The sequence below is a fragment of the Adiantum capillus-veneris genome, chromosome 1 (genome assembly GCF_014529385.1).
Source record: "Adiantum capillus-veneris isolate H3 chromosome 1, ASM1452938v2, whole genome shotgun sequence".
Lineage (NCBI taxonomy): Eukaryota > Viridiplantae > Streptophyta > Polypodiopsida > Polypodiales > Pteridaceae > Adiantum > Adiantum capillus-veneris.
The window spans coordinates 134,289,419-134,310,931 of record NC_140931.1 but is presented as its reverse complement, the minus strand read 5'-3'; the positions used below and the strand labels follow the sequence as shown (position 1 = coordinate 134,310,931).

Below are 21,513 nucleotides of genomic sequence, written 5' to 3'. Positions count from 1 at the left end.
TTCATTCTCCGTGTGCTATGTATTTTCTGCTTCACTTTCAATACTCCCATTAGGTGTGAGAACATCATCCTCATGTTCCAAATCTTCCTCAAGATCTTCTTTCTCCTCATGTTTGTTATCCTTATATTTTCTTGATTATAGAGGGATTGAAGCATGCAATAAATCTTAAAATTACAATCTTAAACAAAAGAAACAATTATGAAAACATTGAAGCAAAAAATGAGAAGAGCGTCTTTTACCATCCTCTTGTATCCTTTTGCAATATTTGCTTCCATCTTCGCAATCCTAGATGGCATATTGCTCTCCCTCTTTGCCATTTCCTCTTACACATAATTAAAACATTTTAGCTTGCCTATGAGACCGTGACCCATAGCCAATTTGGGCTTTTGACTACTCTTAGGTCTCCCGCCACTCATTGATGATGAGACCATGATGCTTTTTTGATATGGTGGATAAGGTCAACACGTTTCTACATCTTCTATTCCATTGGAGACACCCTTCATCTACTTGACACTAGCAGATAAGCGCTCCATCTCTTTCCCTCAACTCCTCAATAAAAAGTTGCTTTGCCTACGATATTAACAAGCATTCTCATTTCCTCTCTCTCTCTCTCTCTCTCTCTCTCTCTCTCTCTCACACACACACACACACACACACACACACACACACACACACACACACAAAAAGGATCGATTGAATCACGCCCCATAGTTTTAATTTGCATGAAGTATTTCACTTGTTCTACTCTCTCTCTCTCTCTCTCTCTCTCTCTCTCTCACACACACACACACACACACACACACACACACAAAAAGGATCGATTGAATCACGCCCCATAGTTTTAATTTGCATGAAGTATTTCACTTGTTCTAGTCTCTCTCTCTCTCTCTCTCTCTCTCTCTCTCTCTCCAATGTACCATATATACACCCATACAAAGGTACATTTTTTTAAAAAAAGGAACGAGAGGTATGTTGATCATACCATGATTTTCATTCCTCATGCATCAGCATCTCCTTGTGAATGTGAAGAGGAGGATTCTTCTCTCTTTTTCGCGAGGTTCCATTTTGCTTTACCCCTTAGAACGCATTTTCATAACTCCTCTCATTGCGAACACTGATGCTTTTTGTGAGCCTAACCGTTGGGAAGTTGGCCGTCCAGTCATGTTGGTGCAAATTGCTTCGTCCATTGAGTGTGTGTGGGATGTTGACTCCTCCCTCTTTCTCTATGTTTTGAGGGCGACACGAGCCAAAATCAAGGCTAACCTGCGTGCAAACAGCAACCCTAACCCAATTGCTCTCCTCTCCTCTCTCGCGCACGCAGACCACCTAGTGCTTTGGCCCACAAGTTGAGGATGTTGATGCCTCCTCCGTGCACAAGAGGCTCGGCTCTACGTTGTTGTGCGCGTGCAAGCATGGGCTCGGCTTCCTGTTTCGACGACTCGATGACCCCCCGTTTGCCCTTTTCGGTGTCTCATTTCCAATCAACGGCACTAAAGCCCCCTCACTCTTGATTCCTTCCACAAGCTCATGTGTCATATAGAGACGAGGGGACTGTTGTGTAAGTAGTGTTTGGGAAAAGTATGTCTTAGCTTACATTCGTGCCGTTTTGGAATTCAGAAGTGCCGCTTGAAAGTAAGAGGAAAAGGAAAAGTCCCTCCTAGATTTTGATAAAAAACAAGTGAAAGGATCATGATGGCTTTCTAAAACAATAAGAAAGTGATCAAACCATTAAGTTTAGTTTAACTAGAACTATATGAAGTGAAGCAGTGTTCGAGAATGTCTCTTTTATTAAGTGATCAAGTGTCCTCCTCGCAAAGAAACAAACCAAAAATACTAGCAATTTTTTTGAAATTTGTAGGATTTTTGAATTAAGTTTTGACATCATTGCACCGATTTTTCTTCTCTTTACCATGGTTTGTTCATATATATATATATATATATATATATATATATATATATATATGTGTGTGTGTGTGTGTGTGTGTATGTGTGTATATAAATAGATAAATAAATAAATAAATTTACATATATAATAAAAAAACTCATTAACATATATTATATATTTACTTATTTATATTGTGTGTGTGTGTATGTATGTACATATATGTATGTATAGAAGTTACTAGAATTATGCAAAGTGAAGCTTCACTTTATCATTCTTAAAGAATAGAATGCAAGAGAAGTCAAGCCATGTGAGTAAGTGAAATGAAAGGTGAAATAAAAATATCCATTTAATACTTGAAAACCAAAATAACATTTAAGGTAAGTCTCCGTCATCACTAAAAACATTGAAAGTATGCCTAATCCAATACTTCTCTCAGGCTTCTTTTAAAGAGCCAATAATGTAAAAATAAAAAAAGGGTCAATTTTTCAAAATTTCTTTTAAAAGGAGGAATTGTGTAAGTACTAAGGTTCAAAAAATCCAACACTTGTGTAGACACGTCACTATGTGGCAAGAATCAGTGATGGAGCAAAGAGAGAGAGAGACAGAGAGAGAGAGAGAGATCCCGGTAAATAACCGGTCACCGAGCCCCTGAAACGCCTAAATCAAAGCCAGTCCACGCAAGCTGCAAGGTGGAAGCAGGCATCGAATTGCTTCAATGCCGTGTACGCTTCTTTTTTAGCACAGAGAAGATGTAAGTGAAAACTGTTGAGCATGATAGGGAGCTCTATCTGCTGCCATGGCGCTCGCTTTCCTCAATCCACTAGTATTACAATCGCCCATCCTTGATACTCGTGAGCTCCCATCATTTCAGTCCATACCCCTTCCCAAATCAAAGTTGATTGCATGGGATATCACACAAGAGCATGAACCTGTTGTTCAGTTAAGCATCCCCAGCGCCCCTCATGATGCCCTGGAGGACTCTTCCATGCTGCTGCCTTCCATCGATGACTGCATTTCCATCCTTCAAAAGTGCAGAAAATCAAAGAACTTGCTGCACGCAAGTAGTACACTCATGCACATTTATGGAAGTGGGCTCGATTATCATGAAGACGTCGGGAACTACCTTGTTCCAACGTTTGTAGAATGTGGAAAATTCCGCAATGCTTCGCAGGTTTTTTGCAGATTAGAACATCGGACCGAGCACTCTTGGACTTCTCTCATACAAGGCTCTATTGTGAATAATGAGTTGAATCTCGCGTTCACCCTTTTTGAAGAGATGCAGAAAGATAGTGTTGAGCCCAGCAAGCACACGTTTGTGGCCTTAGTGAATGGCTCTGCTAGATTTAAAAGCCTGGAAAGAGGGCAAGAACTTCATGCAGATATTGCCAGAGAGGGGTTTGACTTGTTTTCCTATGTGGGTAATGCCTTGGTGGACATGTATGCCAAGTGCGGCTCACTAGCAGAAGCTTCTGATGTGCACCAGACGATGGTCGACCGGGATGTAGTCTCTTGGACATCACTAATAAGTGGGTATACTGAGCAAGGTTTTGGTGAGGAGGCCTTGAAGTGCTTGCATGAAATGCAGGTGGAAGGTGTAAATCCGAACGACGTAACATTTCTTTGCAGTTTAAAAGCTTGCAGCACCATAGGGAACTTACACATGGGTCAACAGATTTTCACCAACTTGGTTATAGAAGAGTTTGAAACAAAGCCTTTCATTGAAAGTGCCTTAGTAGACCTGTATGCTAAGTGTGGCTTGCTTGTGGAAGCTCAAGAACTCTTTGATACAGCTGAAGGCCGAGATACAGTTTCTTGGAACACACTCATTGCAGGGTATGCGGAACATGGACTCGGCAAGGAAGCCTTAAAGTGCCTGGAAAAGATGGGATCCGAGGGTTTTCTTCCGGACACTACTACGTATGCATGCGGTTTGAAAGCTTGTGGCAGCATAGGAGCCATAGAAAAGGGTAGAGAATTGCATGCGGGAGCAATTGTTAAGGAGTTAGAGAGTGATGTGTATGTAGGAAGTACACTGGTGGGCATGTATGCCAAATGCGGGGCTATTGCTGAGGCACAAGATGTGCTTCAGGAGCTACCAACACGAGGGGTGGTGACATGGACTGCGCTCATTGCAGGTACTGCTGAGTGTGGGCTGCCAAAAGAGGCTTTAGAGAGCTTGAGGCAGATGCAAGCAGATGGTGTTTCTTCTGATGTCGTGGCTTGGAGTGCTGTAATCCTAAGCTTTGTTGAGCAAGGAGAGAATGAAGAAGCACTTGCATTGTTTTCTCATATGCAAGAGCAAGGCGTGGCACCCAACAGAGTGACCTACCTAAGTATATTGAAGGCAACTGGCAATCTTGCAGCCATACATTTCGGAAAAAGTCTTCATGCTAGAATAAGCAGTGTCCATGGATCTACCTCAAAACTCATGGCAACAGCAGTGATCGACATGTATGGAGACTGTGGAAGCATGGAAGATGCTGACAAGGTCTTCAATGCAATGCTTGTGAAAGACCAAGTGAGCTGGAATGCTTTCATAAGAGGGTACGCCCGCCAAGGAAACAGTAAAGCAGTGTTTTTCCTTACTGAGAGGTTGAAGCATTCAAGAATGAAAGTAGATGGAATAGCAGCAATTAATGTTCTTACTGTATGTGGTCATGCAGGCATGGTAGAGGAGGGGGAGGTCATCTTTGAGTCCCTGATTAACTTTCCAAACGTTCAGCAACAGAATATCATGGTCAATCTTTTCTGCCAAGCAGGCCAATTGGATCTGGTGGTGGCAATGTTGGAAATTGCTCCGTTGGAGCCCGATTTGGTTACTTGGGGAACATTGTTGGGTGCTTGCCAAAAATGGTGTCATATTAACCTGGGTGGTTGCATCTTTGAAGTAGCAATGAAAGCAGTGGGGGAGGAGGCCGTGTCCTTCATATCGCTGTCAAACATCTTTGTGGATGCACGCCATTGGTCTGATGAATAAGTAAGCAAATATCTCTACAAGGTCAAGGGGGTTCCTTGTTAGTATCTCGTCGTATTTATATTCTGATTGAAAAATGCAAAGAACGGTGAAGATTGGTCTGGACAAAAAAATCTTTTGTCATGGAGTCACTAGCGCAGAGCAATGAGGGCTCCAAGGGCAACGGGGATCCATGTCTTACATTCCTTAATGAGAAGACCAAATCCAGAATTACCCAGCGGCACGCTCGATCAAGCAGCTCCTGAATGTATGGCATGCTCAGTTCCACTAGCAAGAAGAGAGGCCTCAAGACAAGGGACTTTGATACTTGTGTAGGCCAAGCAGAGCCATAGATGTTCCACCTTGGGACAGAATTACAAGCCTGCACGTGAATTCATCATTCGGATTTTGTCGTTTGGCTTGTGTGGGAACTGCAAGAGCGTGCTTCTTGTCCTTCACATGGTCAGCATTGTATCGGCCAGATGCTGCTTGACAGATGAGGAACTTTCGAGTGAACAATTGAGGTATGTCACATGTAAATACAAAACATGACAAATACAAAATGGTACAATGTACACTTCAACTGATGACTCATTTAACTTGAGAAATGAAGCATTGATTGCAAGCTCGGTCTTCTTTAAGAGTTATAGTGCAGAGGAGAAGCGTTGGTTCAATGCCCATCTTCTGTGCTGCATAAAACTTGCTTTGTTTTTTTATCCAAGATACACTCATATACATTTGTCAGATGGTCTGAAGACGGGTGTGCAGCATTCATGAGTTTTAACACCTTCGTTCACACAGATATGGACCTTAGAGCTTAGCTTCAGAATGATGTGTTTTTCGGTTGATGTCACTTAAGAGTGAAAAGACGGAGAGCGAGTCAAGACAGAGTAGTAGTAGGCATGGTGGGAGACTGTTCCATCACCTCTGGAGGAGGGCTTTGGTCTCCTTCGAGAAAGAGAGAATGAATGCACAGCATAGTTGTCATCTTACAATCGTGCGGTAAAGTATGGTACAGGAAAATCCATTTAGCATCAACATAGGGACAATTCTGTAACATCACAAGGTGCTTGGGGAGGATATTGTCAAAGCTATAACTCGACCAAATTACAAGGTAGAGTTCTGTGGCTATAACCTTTTTTATCTAGTCATGAGCTACTTGTGCAATTTCAGAAGGTGATTCAATGCATAAGTAAAACAATGTCTAGGAAAATGTATTAGTTTCCCTTTAACTTTTAGCTGAGAGAAAGATGGCACTCCATATGATGGCAAGGTTTGTCAAAGGCAGCCTACAAATAGAGAGTATTCCTATGAGAGTGAGTGTTTGTCATTCATATAGTATGAGAAATAAAATCTTTACCTCTATAAGGTGTCAATTGGAGAGGTAGTCAATCCAAGGACTAGCTATGGCAAGTCCCCCATCCCTTTATGAACCATGGAGTACAAGAAACTGTATTGAACTGAGGGAAGTGGTGGCAGGTCATTTGACTACTACACAAGTAGCTTGGAACATGCTGATCAACTTTTCTATGGGTATTGCATGAATGTATGATCATGCATAGCCAGTCCAGTAAGGCAGAAGTACATAAGCTTACAAAGCAAATGATGGAAGCTGTGAAGTTGCAGTCCGATACACAAATGGAGGCCATTGCAGTCCGATACACAGAAGGAAATAGTTAAGAGGCAATGTGCTGACTTGGAGCACAAGTTGCAGAAGCAAGTGGAGAAGATAGATTAACTTGTAGATGAGAGTAGAATTTTGAATGCTCAATCAGCATGTAGGTGAGAAACTAGGATGATGCTAAAGAATATAAATAGAGGGAAGTGAAGATTATGAAGGATCGATGGAACTTGGACATATCAGAAGGAGAGTGCCAATGAAAACTTTGTTTACCATTATAATGTCAATATCATTGACAAGGATTGACAAACCAGATTCAATAAAAACAATTTAGAAATTTTTAGTAAACTGGCTCAAGTGCTTTTTTTGCCCACCCAAATTGCTGCATTATGAATACTTGAGAAGGAGTAGGGAAAGGTCACTAAAAACCTTTCCCCGTACCGTAATCATTGCGATTGCATGGCGACCGGCAAGAAGCTGGGATCCGTGTGGGAGCAGTGATTATGGAAGGGAAGGAGCAATGGATAAATATCGGCTAGCTAGCCACCGTGTAGGTGATGGTGACCGCCTATGCTTGTCACCTCACTTTTTCGAGGGCCAGCTCTTGCTTTCTGCCTATGTTCACTGCTCGCTACTTGCATTCAACTGCACACACAGGCGTAGTGGTAGAGCGACTGGTTCAAGGACGACCATCTCAAGTCCGTGTTGACATTTTGGTCAACTGCTTCTGGCCGGTTGCAGTTGACTGGAAACCGGCTCGGGTTACTTCACCACGATGGCAAGCAGCCCTATATCTAACCAACACCAAGGAAAGGTCAGTAAAGAACCTTTCCCGGTTGTCAAGGTCCAGGCACAAGAAGATTTAGAAATTTTCTCATGTAGGAAAACGGAGTCTGTTACAATGTTTTTCATACAATGCACAACATCATGAGCTTTTGCTTGAGAGGCACCGCATACCTAGCTAGGTACGATTGAGGGCAGGGGACTGCCGGCCCCCCCTCCGGGCCGGCGATCCCTTGCCCCCCAATCGTACCTAGCTAGGTATGCAGTGCCTCCCTCACCGAAGCTCATGATGTTGAGGTAAAGTCACAATGTGGGAATTATTGTGAGAATTTGTAACTTCTTGTGAGGGGAGGGGCGCCAAAGATTGGTCTTTGAGCACGAAGGTCTTTCTGTAGCAGCGCACAAAACCTCTCATTCAGCACAAGTACAATGCATTTTATTACGGCTGTTGATGTGTCAGCAGCATCGTGGGTGGCGGATTACGGATACTGATGTGTTGCACATCTGTGGACTGTCAGCCTAGATTCTGACAAGTCCAATCCAGTAGATGAAGGGCCAGGGTTTGTTGCCCCTTGATCCTGGAAGAAGGCTCAGCCTGTAGAGGAGTCGGTGAAAGTCTAGCACTGGCCATGCTACAACAAAAATATAAAACGTTTGTATAATCGCAGAGTTATTTTTAATTGGGTCAAATTGGAGGATCAATTCAAACAAAGATGTCAATTGAAGGGCACAGGCAGATCTATAGAGCGTTGATTCAGACAATCTAGAGCCTAAAGCTAGTTATTCTTGAGATAGTCTTGACATTAATACAGACAAACCTTTCTTGCAGTTGAAAGGATGTTTGCTGAGAAAGCTCTGAGAAACATATGTGTGTATGTATTCTGTCATTCAGGACATGCAAGGAGGATTGCAAACCACAGCTATTGCAAGGAGCATTATTAGGTGTAAACTCACCAAGCTATACCCTACCGATGGTCTGGGGGATTCACTAGGGTACTATGGAGGAGCTATAGAGGCATCACCTACATGCATCAAAACTGCCTTATTTACCCCTATATATACTCTCCTTTGTAAAATATACCTTTTTTTCTGTATAAAACCCTGTATTATTCACTCGCATGATACCCATACGATAACCCCTAGTGAATACCCCAAACTGATGGTTCCAAAATCACTTGTAACACAAAACAATGTGTGATTATGGCAAGATCAGACAACTGAAAGATCTATTTCTATCTATTAAAGTTTGGAGAGAATTATTAATGAAAACATTGGTGAACTTATGGAGCTACTTTTCCAGGCTATGATAATGAGCAACTAAGGTTCTATCCAGCTCATTGCCTGTGACTCCTAAACCCTTATTTTGTGCAATTTATGTGGCATTATGTGGGATGCCGAAGACTCGGAAAGATGAAACTATCCATAAACCAATCCTCTATAAAGTAAAATATGTATAAATATGTAGCACATGTATCACTAAGTAGTCTTATCATACCCATTCTTTGAAATATCGTGTGCGATTTTGTGACTGTAATCTCTATAGTCTCAAATCTTTTTCGTTAAGCTGAAAAGTTGAGGCACCAATTTTTTATGATTCCCTTTCATTTGCAACAGTTCTTGCTTAAGGTTGCCACTCCAAGCTGGAGATTGAGCTGCCCTGATCTTGATGAACTTAACTAAGGCCTTTTACCCACACTATCCCATGGACTGAGAGAGAGGCATTCATGCATGTCAATGAGCATATGAGTGGAAATTTACGAAGATCAAACAAATTACACGATCTCTGTTTATGTCTATTGTCTGATTACAGATTTGACCACATTCCTTTCTCAAACACCACATAATGCATAAGAACGTTATACAGGAAAGGTGGTTCAAAGTTAATGTAGGAAGAAGTATCGATAAAATGGGTTGCAAAGACATAATCACTCATAAACAGGGAGCTATACATGCAAACTGGTGGCATCCACCACTTCAAACTAAAGATTTCACTACAGGATTTTTGTAACAGGTTAACTACTTCGAACGTAGACTTCACACGAAATTCTTTCAAAAACGAGGACTTTCCTGAATGTCACAGCCAATCATCTTTTCTGATGGTTTTTTTATAATGTCCCTACAGAACAATCATAAGTCTACAAGGAAGCTTGACAAACCAAGTGCATTCTAAATAGCGACGACTTCGTGGATGACATGTTTCAAGCTAATGCCACCTTTATGCCAGACCCATTGCACCTTCAGGGCATTCAAGTGTGTGGGTGTGTAAAGCCTGATTCCCAGTGGCCATCGTCCTAAGATGATAAGATCAATCAGGTTGGGGGGGGGGGGGGGGGAGAGAGAGAGAGATTAATGAGGGAGAAAAATAAAACACACCTATAAAAATTTCAAGTTGTACAAGTGCTGAAACTCCCTCGGCATACACCCTCCTCCCTTTCCGTCGGGAGGAAGTGCCAACAAACTAATGCAGGCCACAACACAGTTATGTTTCATTTTTTTTCACATTTAGCTCAAAAAAAACCATAGCACAACAGAAACTTGACAAATTTTCTGGCTTATCAAAACACAAAGCGAACATGTTCTCCCCATCGCCCGTGTTGCTCACAAAATCTTGTCGGCTATACCAATATGCCACACAGCTGCTTTACAAAGATCCATCTCATGATTTATAAGAACAGTTGTATGGAAGTGCTCATTTGAATGCGAAGCTAAGATAGTCGAGATCATGGCCATTTTTCTGATCTGGCCGTAAGTAATCCTGTATTTGCTGAAGTCTATTTCAATTTCGACAAATGATGGTAAAATAAAGATGCCATCTCCATCTGTAATACACAACAATGCCTTGACAATTAGGCAAACTGAAGAAGCCTCATGCGTTAAGTATATTTATTCATCTTCTTTCAATCACCCATCAAGGTTCACCTCCAAAATTATGTTTAAGATTCAGCCAAATTGAGAGGCAAATTACTCACCGCTGTCACTGCGGCCTCTGCCCCTTTGTTTCCAGCTTTGCCTCCAGCTCTATGAAGCGCCTGCACACATGAAAATAGAACAACAACAATACCTCTACTTTTTGCAAATATGACACGGTTTGACAACCATGTCAAAAGTACACACTGATGTTTCAAGTAATCCAATGAACAAAAACAGATCATTGTATTCACAAAACAAATAGATTTAAAAGGGTACCAAAAGTGACCGACATGAAGAAACCTGACTAGTCAATCGCTCCAAATTTGGACATGCAATTTCTTTTAACAGCAATACTAGTCAATCACTGCAAATTTGGACATGCAATTTATTCCCATACCATGACACAAACCCTCACACTTAGCTCTCTTAAAGATCAGCCAAAAGATCCTTCAAATGTATAAAATGCTCAGCTACCAAGCAATCATGATCATATGCTCTCCTAGTCCATTTCCTTTATCATCTCCACAGTAAAGAAAGCGCAAGTGCGTGGGCATGCCTCAGGTGCATCTGGCAACGACTGCTGATTTGAGACAACGTAGAGAGTAGCAGCATACTCACCCCATATGTCTATAGATGTGATAGCTCGTGCTGGGGAGTGCTCACGAAACAATCTCCAAGCCTCACCTAAGTCCTAGCTCAAGAATAACCGATATAAATCTGTAATCACTTCCAGCAAGTGATCGGACGGAAACACAGAGATAACTGCAATCTACACAATTGGCGAAACTTAAGCAATTCGAAACACTTTAATAACTAAGAGAGAGAAAGAGAGAGTAGTCGACATGACAAGCAAAGTTCCAAGCCAAGACGCACTGGCCCTTTTCAGTATTTCTTCAATTCGCAGAGTACAACTCCTGAGGGTCCAACTCTCTTCAAGACTCTGCATTCAGATGCCCCTGAGAAGTGGCCCTCTAGGGCCCATAGTTACCGGGGAACACATTCCCTAGGCCTTGGAACGCCGGAACGCCGTTCCCTCCCCCCTTGCAAGGCCGGAACGCCGTTCCCTCCCCCCTTGCAAGGCCGGAACGTCCCGGAACGTTTTGCCGTTCCAGGTGACCAGTTGATACTGGAACGGCCGGCCGGAACGGCCCAGAACGGCCAACTCTCAAATGGGGAGAAATAGGCAGTTTTTTGCAAATTTGTAGTGAACATTAGGTGTTTTTTAGAGTGTGCAAGGACTCAAAATGCACCCCCTCACACCCATTCCCTTCTCAAGAAAATCCACATGCCCTCAACTTTCAAGGTCTAAGGCTTAAGCCTTAAGCTCTCTCGACTCAAGCCCTCCCCCTCTCACTCTCTCAAGCTCTCTCCCTATCTTGAGTCTCCCTCTCACTCTTAAGCACTCTCTCCCTCTCTCTCTCTCTCTCTCTCTCTCTCAAGCTCTCTTCCTCTCCCTCCCTCTTGAGTCTCTCCCTCTCCCTCTCACATCATCCATGGCCTAAGGGTCTTCAAATCGAGTTTTTTGTGAGTACTAGAGTCAAAGGACTCTAATACCACTTGTATTCAAATTTCAAACATGTAGAGCTAAAAATTGCATTATTTGGGAGTTTTTTATGCCTCCCGTTCCGGACCCCTGGCAGTTCCCCCGTTCCGCGGGGGTCCTCGTCGCCGTTCCCGTTCCGCATTCCGGGTAACTCTGCTCTAGGCACTTATAAACTTACAAGGGATGCCCAAGAGCAGAGCCCCAAAAGCATCAAATAAAAAGCACTTAATCCCAAAAGCATCTGCATCCAAAATCTGGCGCTGTAAACTGTTAAAAGCTGCCAGCACAATTTGCGGAAATCGGTATAGCAGTGCTGCATGGCAGGCCAGCGCGATTTGCAAAAATCAGCTCCACAGTTCAAGCTTTCAATTTTTGGGTTCTAGGCGCTTCGGCCAATGCTCCATAAGTTGGTAGAGGTTACGAATATTGATTCCTAACCCCTAAGTTTCTTTGGGCCACTCGGCAAGACTTTTTTAAGTTGGGATTTCTTCTGTTTCTTTGTTTCTTCTAGACCTTGGGCCTCTCAGCCGCTTCCTGCAAAACTCACTCAAGATAGTCCATGACCCGAAGGTCACACAGAAGATCCTAGCATCATGCAGATGTCTTTAGATGCAAATTCCACATAGAGAAAATTGCTCGTGGCACAGAGGATTCCCGCTTTGACCAAGAGATTGGCATGAACCGCTTGTCTAGGGGAAGTGAGTCTGAGGCGAGCCAAACAAATCACAGTAACACGAGACGAAGGGGGAGCCTGGAGACGCGGGACGCCCAATTCCGGGACGGGGACGGGGACGGGTTGGGGACAGGTGGGGACGGCCAAAAAATTGCCTGCCAAGTGGGAACGCAACCAAAACGTCCCAGGGACGGCAGTCACAAACAGTCAGTTTTTTTAAAATTTGAAAAACTGATCGTTTCTAACAGCTAGTTCCTCTCCAACAGCCATAATTTTGAGCTTTGAAGCACCCCAATGGCTATAAAAGCCACCCTTTGGGTCCTCATTTCTCGATGTTTTATTAGCACATTTGCATCTATATGAATCATGTTCTTTGGTCTATTTAGTGTAAATTTGTGATCAAAGTGATGCTTTATGTGTGTGGCATGTGTGTAGGTCAAAAAATGAGAAAAAAACTCTCCTTTTTTTTGCGGTTTCGACCCCCGTCCCCGTTCTTTAACTTTTACCGTCCCGTCCCCGTTTCCGACCCCGACCCACAGTTCCATGTTACTATGAAACAAATGCATTGATCCGATGCATCTATGACCTCGATGCAAAAACCCTATTAGGAGTGTCATTCCAGATTGGAACTCTTGATATCCTGGGTCGTTGACTTCCCAGAAAAATTTCATCCAATAAGGAGTCTCATTCCAGATCAAAACTCTTGATATCCCGGTCGTTGACTTTTCAAAAGTATCTAATCCAATAAGGAATATTCAGTGGTTGGCACATCACAATGCAACAAAAATGCTCACATATGCATGTTACAAAATACAACCAATAGCGCCACTGAGCACTCCCCCGAGACAAACAGTCTACGGTATGAAGCTACTCAACGACTACCTCGTCGCTCCCTCCGCAAATAACCTAAAAAGGTCCGGGCCATGAGCTCAGAGGACTGATACAACCAAACGCTCTCCAGCTCACAGTCTGCGTCGCTCGGAGGTTCAAGCATAAAATCAAACACTTTCGAGCATCCCGTCTGCAACGTTCGGAGGTTTTCTAGCATACAACGAAACGCTCCCCAGATATCCCGTCTGCGTCGTTCCAAGGTTCTGACAATACGACCCAGAGTAAATCACCAAGCAATGAAACCAGTATTGAAACCAGAGTCAAAAAATTCAAATTGGCACCAAGACAGGTTTAAAACAGATACCATCCATTTCAAACAAATTCCAAACACGATCACCATATAGATTCTCAAAGTTTAAACTTAAAAAGCAATCTCGACATTAGTCGAACTCGAAAAGACGATTGGCTTTCCATCCTGAAACCTGCACGAAGATTAGGGTTAGATTTCTTCCATAAGGTTGTAGCCGACCGCAACATGGTCCATAAGTGGTCCCAAGACATAATCACACCAGACCTCCAAGGTTTTCGGTTCGAGAAGAGACACTTGCTAAGAGATGTCGAGAAATTTCAAGTTATAATCTGCTAGGGTTTCCGTGGCAGCGTTTCAAGGTACCCCACTTTGCCAGAAGCTACAATCCGAAAAAAGATGTCTGAAGGCATATAACTTCGGGCAAAAAAAAAAATCTTGAAAGCTTGCCAAGTCCTTGGAGTGTGCGGCTGGTAGCTATAGACATCCACAAGTGCATGGTACTGCCTTTGAGAAACAAACAATGGCTCGAAAATAAAAATCCTTATCCTTCTCTTGCAAGCGATCTTTATGGCTTATGCCTATAAGACAGAGCGATGAAGACGGGAGCACACCCAATGCGCGATGTATGAAGGGTGGGAGTGGCTAATAAATCCCGGGTCCGGACACGAAGATACTTCAAAAAAAAAAATCCAATAGACTTTGGAAGCGCCGGTTTGCTCTATCTGCTCTTTGGTAGGACCGATATGCTTTCAGAAAAGCACACACTTGAAGCTCTGATACCACTGTCACGAGAGACATGCACCACGTGCCAACGGGAAAGAACAGACTGAACAACTTTAAGCACTTTAAATAACAACTGAACTGAAAGAGATAGAGACACGAGATGGGGAGTGCTGGAATTCCACCCTGAGAGAGAGAGAGAGAGAACTGGCCCCAAACCTTGGCGCCCCTTTCGGTATTTCTTTATATTGCTTGAACTCAGTACAAAGCCGGTACTCGCGCTGTCACGAGGACGTGGCAGCTGTTAACTATGTCACGAGGACATGGCAATTGCTAACCTTAGTTGTTGGTTTCTTTCCAATGATTTTTGTTTTATTTTTACGACCCTCTTTTTGAAGTTGCAAATGGTCATACATTGTATGGCCAATGTGAACGGTAGTTTCATCCGCAGATGGGAAGTTGGTCGGCACTGAAATTCGTATAGTAAGAGGATGCCCCCGTCGCACTTAGCAAGTTGGTGGATACTAGGACGTGAACTCAATAAAGGCATAAAGTCAAGGTGGGACTATCAACAGAAAGTATCTGACAATTGGGCCACATTGCATTTTTGGATGCGGTCCCAATGAGGATAGATGGTCAGATGACTAGTGGGAGCCCAACGGAAGCATCTCCTAAAAATTAGGGAACTGCTATTTTGGGCCGTGAAATGTGTTCGCGTCATTACTATATGACCAGGGGAACACTTTACAACTCTGTCACGAAGTCAACTGGGCAACCAGTCGGAAGATTTTTAGGCGGCAACCCCGAAACGGACAAATGCTTGTAAATGCACCAAGTGGCACATTTCTGTGCACTTTCCTCCTCCATCAAGAAGCGGCGCTGAAATTGAAGCTGGGAGAGGCCTCACTTTGCATTTTGTCACAGGTTAAGAGCTATGGAGTGCTTTCTTTCCCTCTCATGTACAATGTGGTGCTAGGAGTGATGCCCTGCACGCTACACACTACTCTCTCTCTCCCCTACGCGCAGTTATGTGATGCCCCACAAGAGGGCTCCTCATTTGACTGATGTACAGTTGTGTGGTCTCATGCTTTTGTGTTGAGGCAAGAGCCTCCTTGAGCAGGAACATGGGTAGCTAACTGCTACTCCAAAGCATTCATCGGTAAGGGTCATAACCTCACCGTACAAGTGCGAATTCAGCGCTGTGTATGCGCTGTAAATTGACTGTTTTTCAGCCATACGGATGCCAAAACCATTGGGAATCGTGCCCCACTGGCAGAGGACAGCTAGGGGACTGTTTGGGTCTGAAAACAGGGGCAAAAACCAGTAATTACAGCGTGCTGAATTTACTGTTCTTGGGCAGGAATCAGAGGGTATACGTCAGTGGAAGTGAGTTCGAGTAGGGGAATTGGTTTCGTGCAAGTTTTGGGGCTGTTATGCTGCCGAAATTTGGCCAAAACTGGTAGTATCTAACGGGATACATGTAAAGGATTCCTAGGACTCTACTTTGTAATTTACCCTCTCAAAGTATAAAGAAATACCAAAAGGGGTGCCAATTTTGGGGCCTACAGGTTGTCGGCGTCTGCTCGGAGCATTCTAGCTTTCGAGCCATGTGTGTGCTTAAGCGTTAATTCCCGTCGCAGGTTTCCTTTCCACGTTCTCTCTATGTGTGTCTAAAGTAAAGAATTTCGGGTGAAAGCCAAAGCCTACCGCCCCATGGGCCGGTTTCAAGGTTCCATTGCTGGTATATCAATCACTTTTTCCTCAAAGAGTGAGCCTCGGTTGTTTTGGGTAAAGACACAGAGTACAGGAACGCGGGATTACACCATGGCAGACAAAGGGAAGGGCATTATGGAAGAGGGTTCCTCTTGGAAGGACAGACAGGAAGTTCCTATGGTCTTCGAGATTGGCGAGAGCTCACGGCCACGATAGTCTGTACCTCCTGTCAATGTGACTCCCTCTTGTGGGGCATCACATAACTGCACGTAGGGGGGAGAGAGAGCAGTGTGTAGCGTGTAGGGCATCACTCCTAGCACCACACTGTACATGAGAGGGAAAGAAAGCACTCCATAGCTCTTAACCTGTGACAAAATGCAAAGTGAGGCCTCTCCCAGCTTAAATTTCAGCGCCACTTCTTGATGAAGGAGGAAAGTGCACAGAAATGTGTCACTTGGCGCATTTACAAGCATTTGCCCGTTTCGGGGTTGCCCCCTAAAAATCTCCCGACTGGTTGCCCAGTTGACTTCGCGGCAGAGTTGTAAAGTGTTCCCCTGGTCATACCGAAGGTAATGACGCGAACACATTTCACGGCCCAAAATAGCAGTTCTTTAATTTTTAGGAGATACTTCCGTTGGGCTCCCATTGGTCATCTGACCATCTATCCTAATTGGGACCGCATCCAAAAATGCAATGTGGCCCAACTATCGGATACTTTCTGTTGGTAGTCCCACCTTGACTTTATGTCTTTATTGTGTTCACGTCCTAGTATCACCAACTTGCTAAGTGCGACGGGGGGACCTACGTGACCTTGCACTGAGCCTAGACATCCTCTTACTATACAAATTCCAGTGCCGACCAACTTTCCGTCTGCGGCGGGTGAAACTACCGTTGACATTGGCCATACAATGTCCGACCATTTGCAACTTCAAAAAGTGGGTGTCAAAAATAAAACAAAAATCATTGGAAAGAAACCAACAACGAAGGTTAGCAGTTGCCACGTCCTCGTGACATAGTTAACAGCTGCCACGTCCTCGTGACATACCCCCCTCTTGAAATCGCAAACGTCCTCGATTGCATACCATAAATACACGCCACTGATGATCTTGTGTTGTTAGCACTCTTTTATCATCTCATGTATCCGCAAGAAAGGTCGTAACACATAGATACAAATGACTTAATGAGACATTTATACTTTTGTCATTTCCATCTATATGTACATTTGATGTGCTAGCTCTATCATTACCCCTCCTTTGCACACGTTGGGTTGGGGCATAGGTAGGCTGTAACCCTAAAGCTTCAAGGTAAAGCTGCAATACATTTGGTGACTCTGACAGTTCATGCTCTTCCATCCACTTTGCATCCATAGGCGGATAGTTCTTGAACTTCACCAAATAGCGTCTTGCAACCTGTCCTTTAACTTTTCTGTCTTTATGTGCCAGAACTTGCTCAGGTACTAGGATCTCATCAAGTTCCTCAACTTCTGGCTGATCCTCATCTGGCATATCTTCTGGCACATCACCCACGAAGGGTCTTAAAAGACTCAGGTGAAACGCATTATGAATCTTCCACGCATCAAGAAATTCAGCTTGTAAGCCACATCACTGATCTTGTCAAGCACTTGAAAAGGCCCATAGTAACGCATGCTGAGCTTAGGAAACAATTGTTCCTTGCCCTTCATCTTCTTTAACGTTGCCTTTTCGAACCTTAACAGAACCCAATCACCAGGTGATAACAGCAATTCACGACAGTGACGATCAGCAGCCTTTTTTTGCTTTGCCTGAGTCTTCTCCAAGGCAACTTTAATTTTCTTGTACATTTCATCCATGTTCTCAGCATATCGATCTGCCTCAAAGATCTTTTTCTTTGTATGCAAAATGGGAGGAACCTTTTTGCCGCCTTCAACAATCTCGAAAGGTGCTTTACCGGTTGACGAATGCACCGTATTATTGTACGCATACTCAAGCATAGGCAAATACTGTTCCCACTTGCCCTTATTATCTGACACATAGCATTTTCGCAGATCTAAGATAGTAGAATTAGCCTCTTTTGACTGCCCATCAGTTTGTGGATGAAACGAAGATGAGAACTTGAGTGTAGTGCCCATGTTCACAAGCTTCTTCTCTCTCAATCAAGCTTAAAATGGTACCGGATCAGCCAAATCCAAGCATCCAAGGTGGTCGTGTCACCAAGGGCCTTGATACCATGTCAAAGCCTAAAGGTGGCAGCGGAAGATGCAATGAAGAGGCTCGTGATCCGGTGGACACCTCGACTCCGATCTAGAACACCTCCAATGCCACACACATGAACAAAACCCAAGGTTAAACATGGCTAAACACAAGCCGACATGAGAAAACAACTGCACGCTGGCCGGGCACAGCCACAAAACAGCCCTCACTCATCCCTGGGAGAAACTGGGACCGACAGGACGAATCCAAAGAGATGCCTGAACTCTTAACACTTTGACTGGGTAAATGTGAAGATGGTCTCCACCAACACCATGGAAGAGGTTTGGGGTCACTCATCTACTAGTCTCCTTCTTTATGAACTTATCTCTAGAAGATCAATGTAAGAGATACACCATTGGGCCACGTTCACCGCTTCAAGAGTATTGCCTTTCTAAGCAAGTCCCACCATACATCAAGTTATGGAGTACACAGCACTTTGATAACTAATTATGAAAGAAAAACTTACCATCCTAAACAATATATCGACCCATGAAAGCATTCTTTCTCGACCCGCGTAGGACACACTTGTGGCTGAGTGGTCTAGACCCAGCTTAGCGATAGAAATTCTTTTTTGAAATCCGAAGGGTATTGTTGAGTTCGCTTGATTTTTTCAAACTCATGTTAAACATTCCACCAACCTGCCCTAAACGTTCTAACCGACGAAAGCATACTTTCTCGACCACTTAGAAAACACTTGTGGCTGGGTGATCTAGACCCGGCTTAGCGGTCATGTCATCTGAGGACTCGTTTCGACTTATGGATGCCATCCAATGACCCATTCTAATGGTCATACTCTCGACGACTTAATGATCGAATATCATGAACCTGTTTCGATTGTTGGATGTCATCCGAGGAACTGTTCTAATGGTCACATTGAACGGTCAGACACACCTTCTACATAACACTGAATGTTTTCTTAATCAGCGATTACATACACTGCATCTTTGGGTTGCAAAGCATACATTCCTAAACCAGTGACTGCTGATATGTTCACTTGAGTTTGGTTTTCAAAATGTAATAGAGGAAAATCATTCTTTTCAAAGGGGGGGTATGCCACAGCATGACGATGTAGCACCCTGATACCATATGGAAAGAGACTCAGACAGAGTCTCTTGAGACTCAGACAAGAGTCTCTTTCCATACATGGCGTCTACAGCTGACAATATGGTGTCTGTACGACAAATGACATGGCGCCTATACGACTGACAATGGGGAGTTGTGGACCACATGACGTAGCACCTATACTACTGATGATGTGGACCATATGACGTACCAAACTGGCTACGTCAGCTTTTACTGAGAGAATCCTATCTGGATTATTTTTGGGGCCAAGTTGTTTTGCCCATGTCAAGATATAGGTTTTATGGCTAAGAGCCTAGAGGCTAGGAGTCTACAGGAATGAAACTTAGAAGGGCTTCTATTCCAAGAGATGCACATGTGGAAACAGGTTCATATATTAGCCTTGACCTTATTCACACTCAATGCTAAGACAGCCTGATCAACGTGTCCCATGAACCCTGTGCGTGTATCCTTAGAAACACAAACAGTGAACCTCTCCTGTTGTTTCCCACTTGCAATTACTATATTTAGTCAACATCTCTTTAAGTATTTGATATTGGGACATTTCAATGGACAGCATTCTGTGTATGGAACCAAGCAAAGGCTCTATAAGCAAACCAAGTAAAGGCTCTGTAAGCCACACACAGTAAGTTATGCTTTTAACACCCCTCATCAAAAATTTAAATTGAAATCAAAACTCATACCTGTTCTAAATTCTCACATGTCAGTACACCAAAGATGCAAGGTACCCCTATAACAATGTCAACAAACAATGAGAATATTTAAATTTTTGAGGGAAATCACTGCCTCCACTGATGAAGTTTCAACTTCTTTTAATGAAACCATAATTATGTTTTACCCGAATTCAAGCCTGCTGATAAGACTCCTGAAGCAGCAGCATTGGCAACTGCATCATAGTGTGTAGTTTCCCCTCGTATCTTGCATGGACAAATTGTAGGCATGCGCACCCATGTGAACACACATGCACACAAGATCCCCACCACTTCAATGTTTTCTAACTACTATTTTCATAGCTGTAGGCACTAATTTTCCTAGGCAGAAAAAGAAAACGCATTCATCTTTGCACAACAAACTAAGGGAAAACCTACAATTGTTCCAATGCACAGCACTGCATGGTATTTTCCAGAGTTGGCCAAAGTCTGCGCAGTGATTGGGATTTCGAAAGATCCAGGTACCCAAACTATCTGCAGAAAAGCACAAATGGCACTAGCAGCTAGAATTCCAATTTTAGATAGGCGACGACCAAATCATAGATTATACTTAACAATACTCACATCAATGTCACTCTCCTTGACTTGATGTGTTTTGAAGGCCCTCAATGCACCATCCATTAGTGGTTTGGTGACAAACTCATTGAACTGTCCTACAACCTACAAGAAAGTTAACGATGATGTCAGCAAGGTGAGTCATAACATAGTTAGGAAAAGAGAAACGGTGTGTACAATGGCAAAACGAAGCCCTTCAACATTTGTAACTGATCCTGTCAACTCTCTCATAGCAGCTGAGACATGCATGCGGAATGCCTCCTTTGTCTGATAGCACGGTAGTGTTTGCAAAGCAATAGACTGCATGCCTACAGAAATTCAATCATTAAGCACACTAGGTATCACAAACATATCCTTAGATAACTTCAAAGTTCAACATCCTATATAATGGATTTTCTTGATCATGCAAGGTAGGTCCCTGTGTGAGACAATGTCGTATGGTGGCTCTTCAAGAAAAAGTAGAACAACAAATTTTCTTATACTAAGTGAACCTAAAATCTTAAAATGCAAAGAAACTGAGAAAATGTATGCAATCCAGACTCTGTTCAAACTAAACATATACTTCCCTCAGCAAACACCATAGTCAATGGCAAATTGTGCACATTTCAACAGAGAACACGGAAAAAGAGGGTGTGCATTGTGTACTTGTCACAATGTGTGCACATGAAGAAAGGAGGGGGGGGGGGGGGGGGGGCGGGTTTGGCCCCCTTTGTATATCTCTTTGCAATATTAAAGTCGTGATGGGTTCCTATGTTTTGGCCCAATGATCCTTCATAAATCACGGTACAAATAATGGCTATCTTAATGTCACATACACACTGCCTTTGTGTGCAAGGTGGACATGCTGAACCTATTCCCAAAGCCAAACAATATATATATATATATATATACCTTCATAAGTAGTCTATAGAGTCTAGGGAATTTTGTACCAGCAAGCGTATTCGCAAGACCTCCATGTCCTAACAAGTCCATTAGATTAAAGCTTTCGTCAGTCGCAA

At 43.3% G+C, this 21,513-nt stretch overlaps 2 protein-coding genes across 5 annotated transcripts in view; one reads left to right on the top strand and one right to left on the bottom strand.

Annotated features, from left to right (window-relative positions):
* The first annotated feature begins 2,454 nt into the window (after positions 1–2,454).
* Positions 2,455–6,806, top strand: LOC147465604 (pentatricopeptide repeat-containing protein At4g18520, chloroplastic-like). 2 transcript variants are annotated; one of them, XM_086520840.1, is made up of 2 exons: positions 2,455–4,429; positions 4,549–4,724. In XM_086520840.1, exons 1-2 carry the CDS (start codon positions 2,682–2,684, stop codon positions 4,577–4,579), a joined length of 1,779 nt encoding a protein of 592 aa, XP_086376966.1. In that variant the 5' UTR covers positions 2,455–2,681; the 3' UTR covers positions 4,580–4,724. The 2 variants fall into 2 exon arrangements, with proteins under 2 accessions (XP_086376966.1, XP_086376961.1); XM_086520835.1 differs by having other exon boundaries at positions 2,457–6,806.
* Positions 6,807–9,721: 2,915 nt separating this feature from the next.
* LOC147465603 (uncharacterized) overlaps positions 9,722–21,513 on the bottom strand; it is a 37,247-nt gene continuing 25,455 nt past the window's right edge. Inside the window, exons 2-8 of one of the 3 annotated variants that reach the window (XM_086520830.1) lie at positions 20,726–20,823; positions 20,525–20,620; positions 20,339–20,434; positions 20,089–20,167; positions 19,934–19,980; positions 10,212–10,271; positions 9,722–10,061 (exon numbers count right to left, since the gene is read on the bottom strand). In XM_086520830.1, coding sequence (XP_086376956.1) covers positions 10,014–10,061; positions 10,212–10,271; positions 19,934–19,980; positions 20,089–20,167; positions 20,339–20,434; positions 20,525–20,620; positions 20,726–20,823 — 524 coding nt within the window. In that variant the 3' untranslated portion in view covers positions 9,722–10,013. Of the gene's footprint in view, positions 10,062–10,211; positions 10,272–10,493; positions 10,517–19,933; positions 19,981–20,088; positions 20,168–20,338; positions 20,435–20,524; positions 20,621–20,692; positions 20,824–21,513 lie in introns of those variants that run through there. The other 2 variants (XM_086520826.1, XM_086520833.1) reach the window with 2 other exon arrangements.

What these genes read in the sequence shown, in the direction of transcription:
- LOC147465604 (XM_086520835.1), top strand. Translation starts at nt 2,682, where the DNA reads ATGGCGCTCGCTTTCCTCAATCCACTAGTATTACAATCGCCCATCCTT.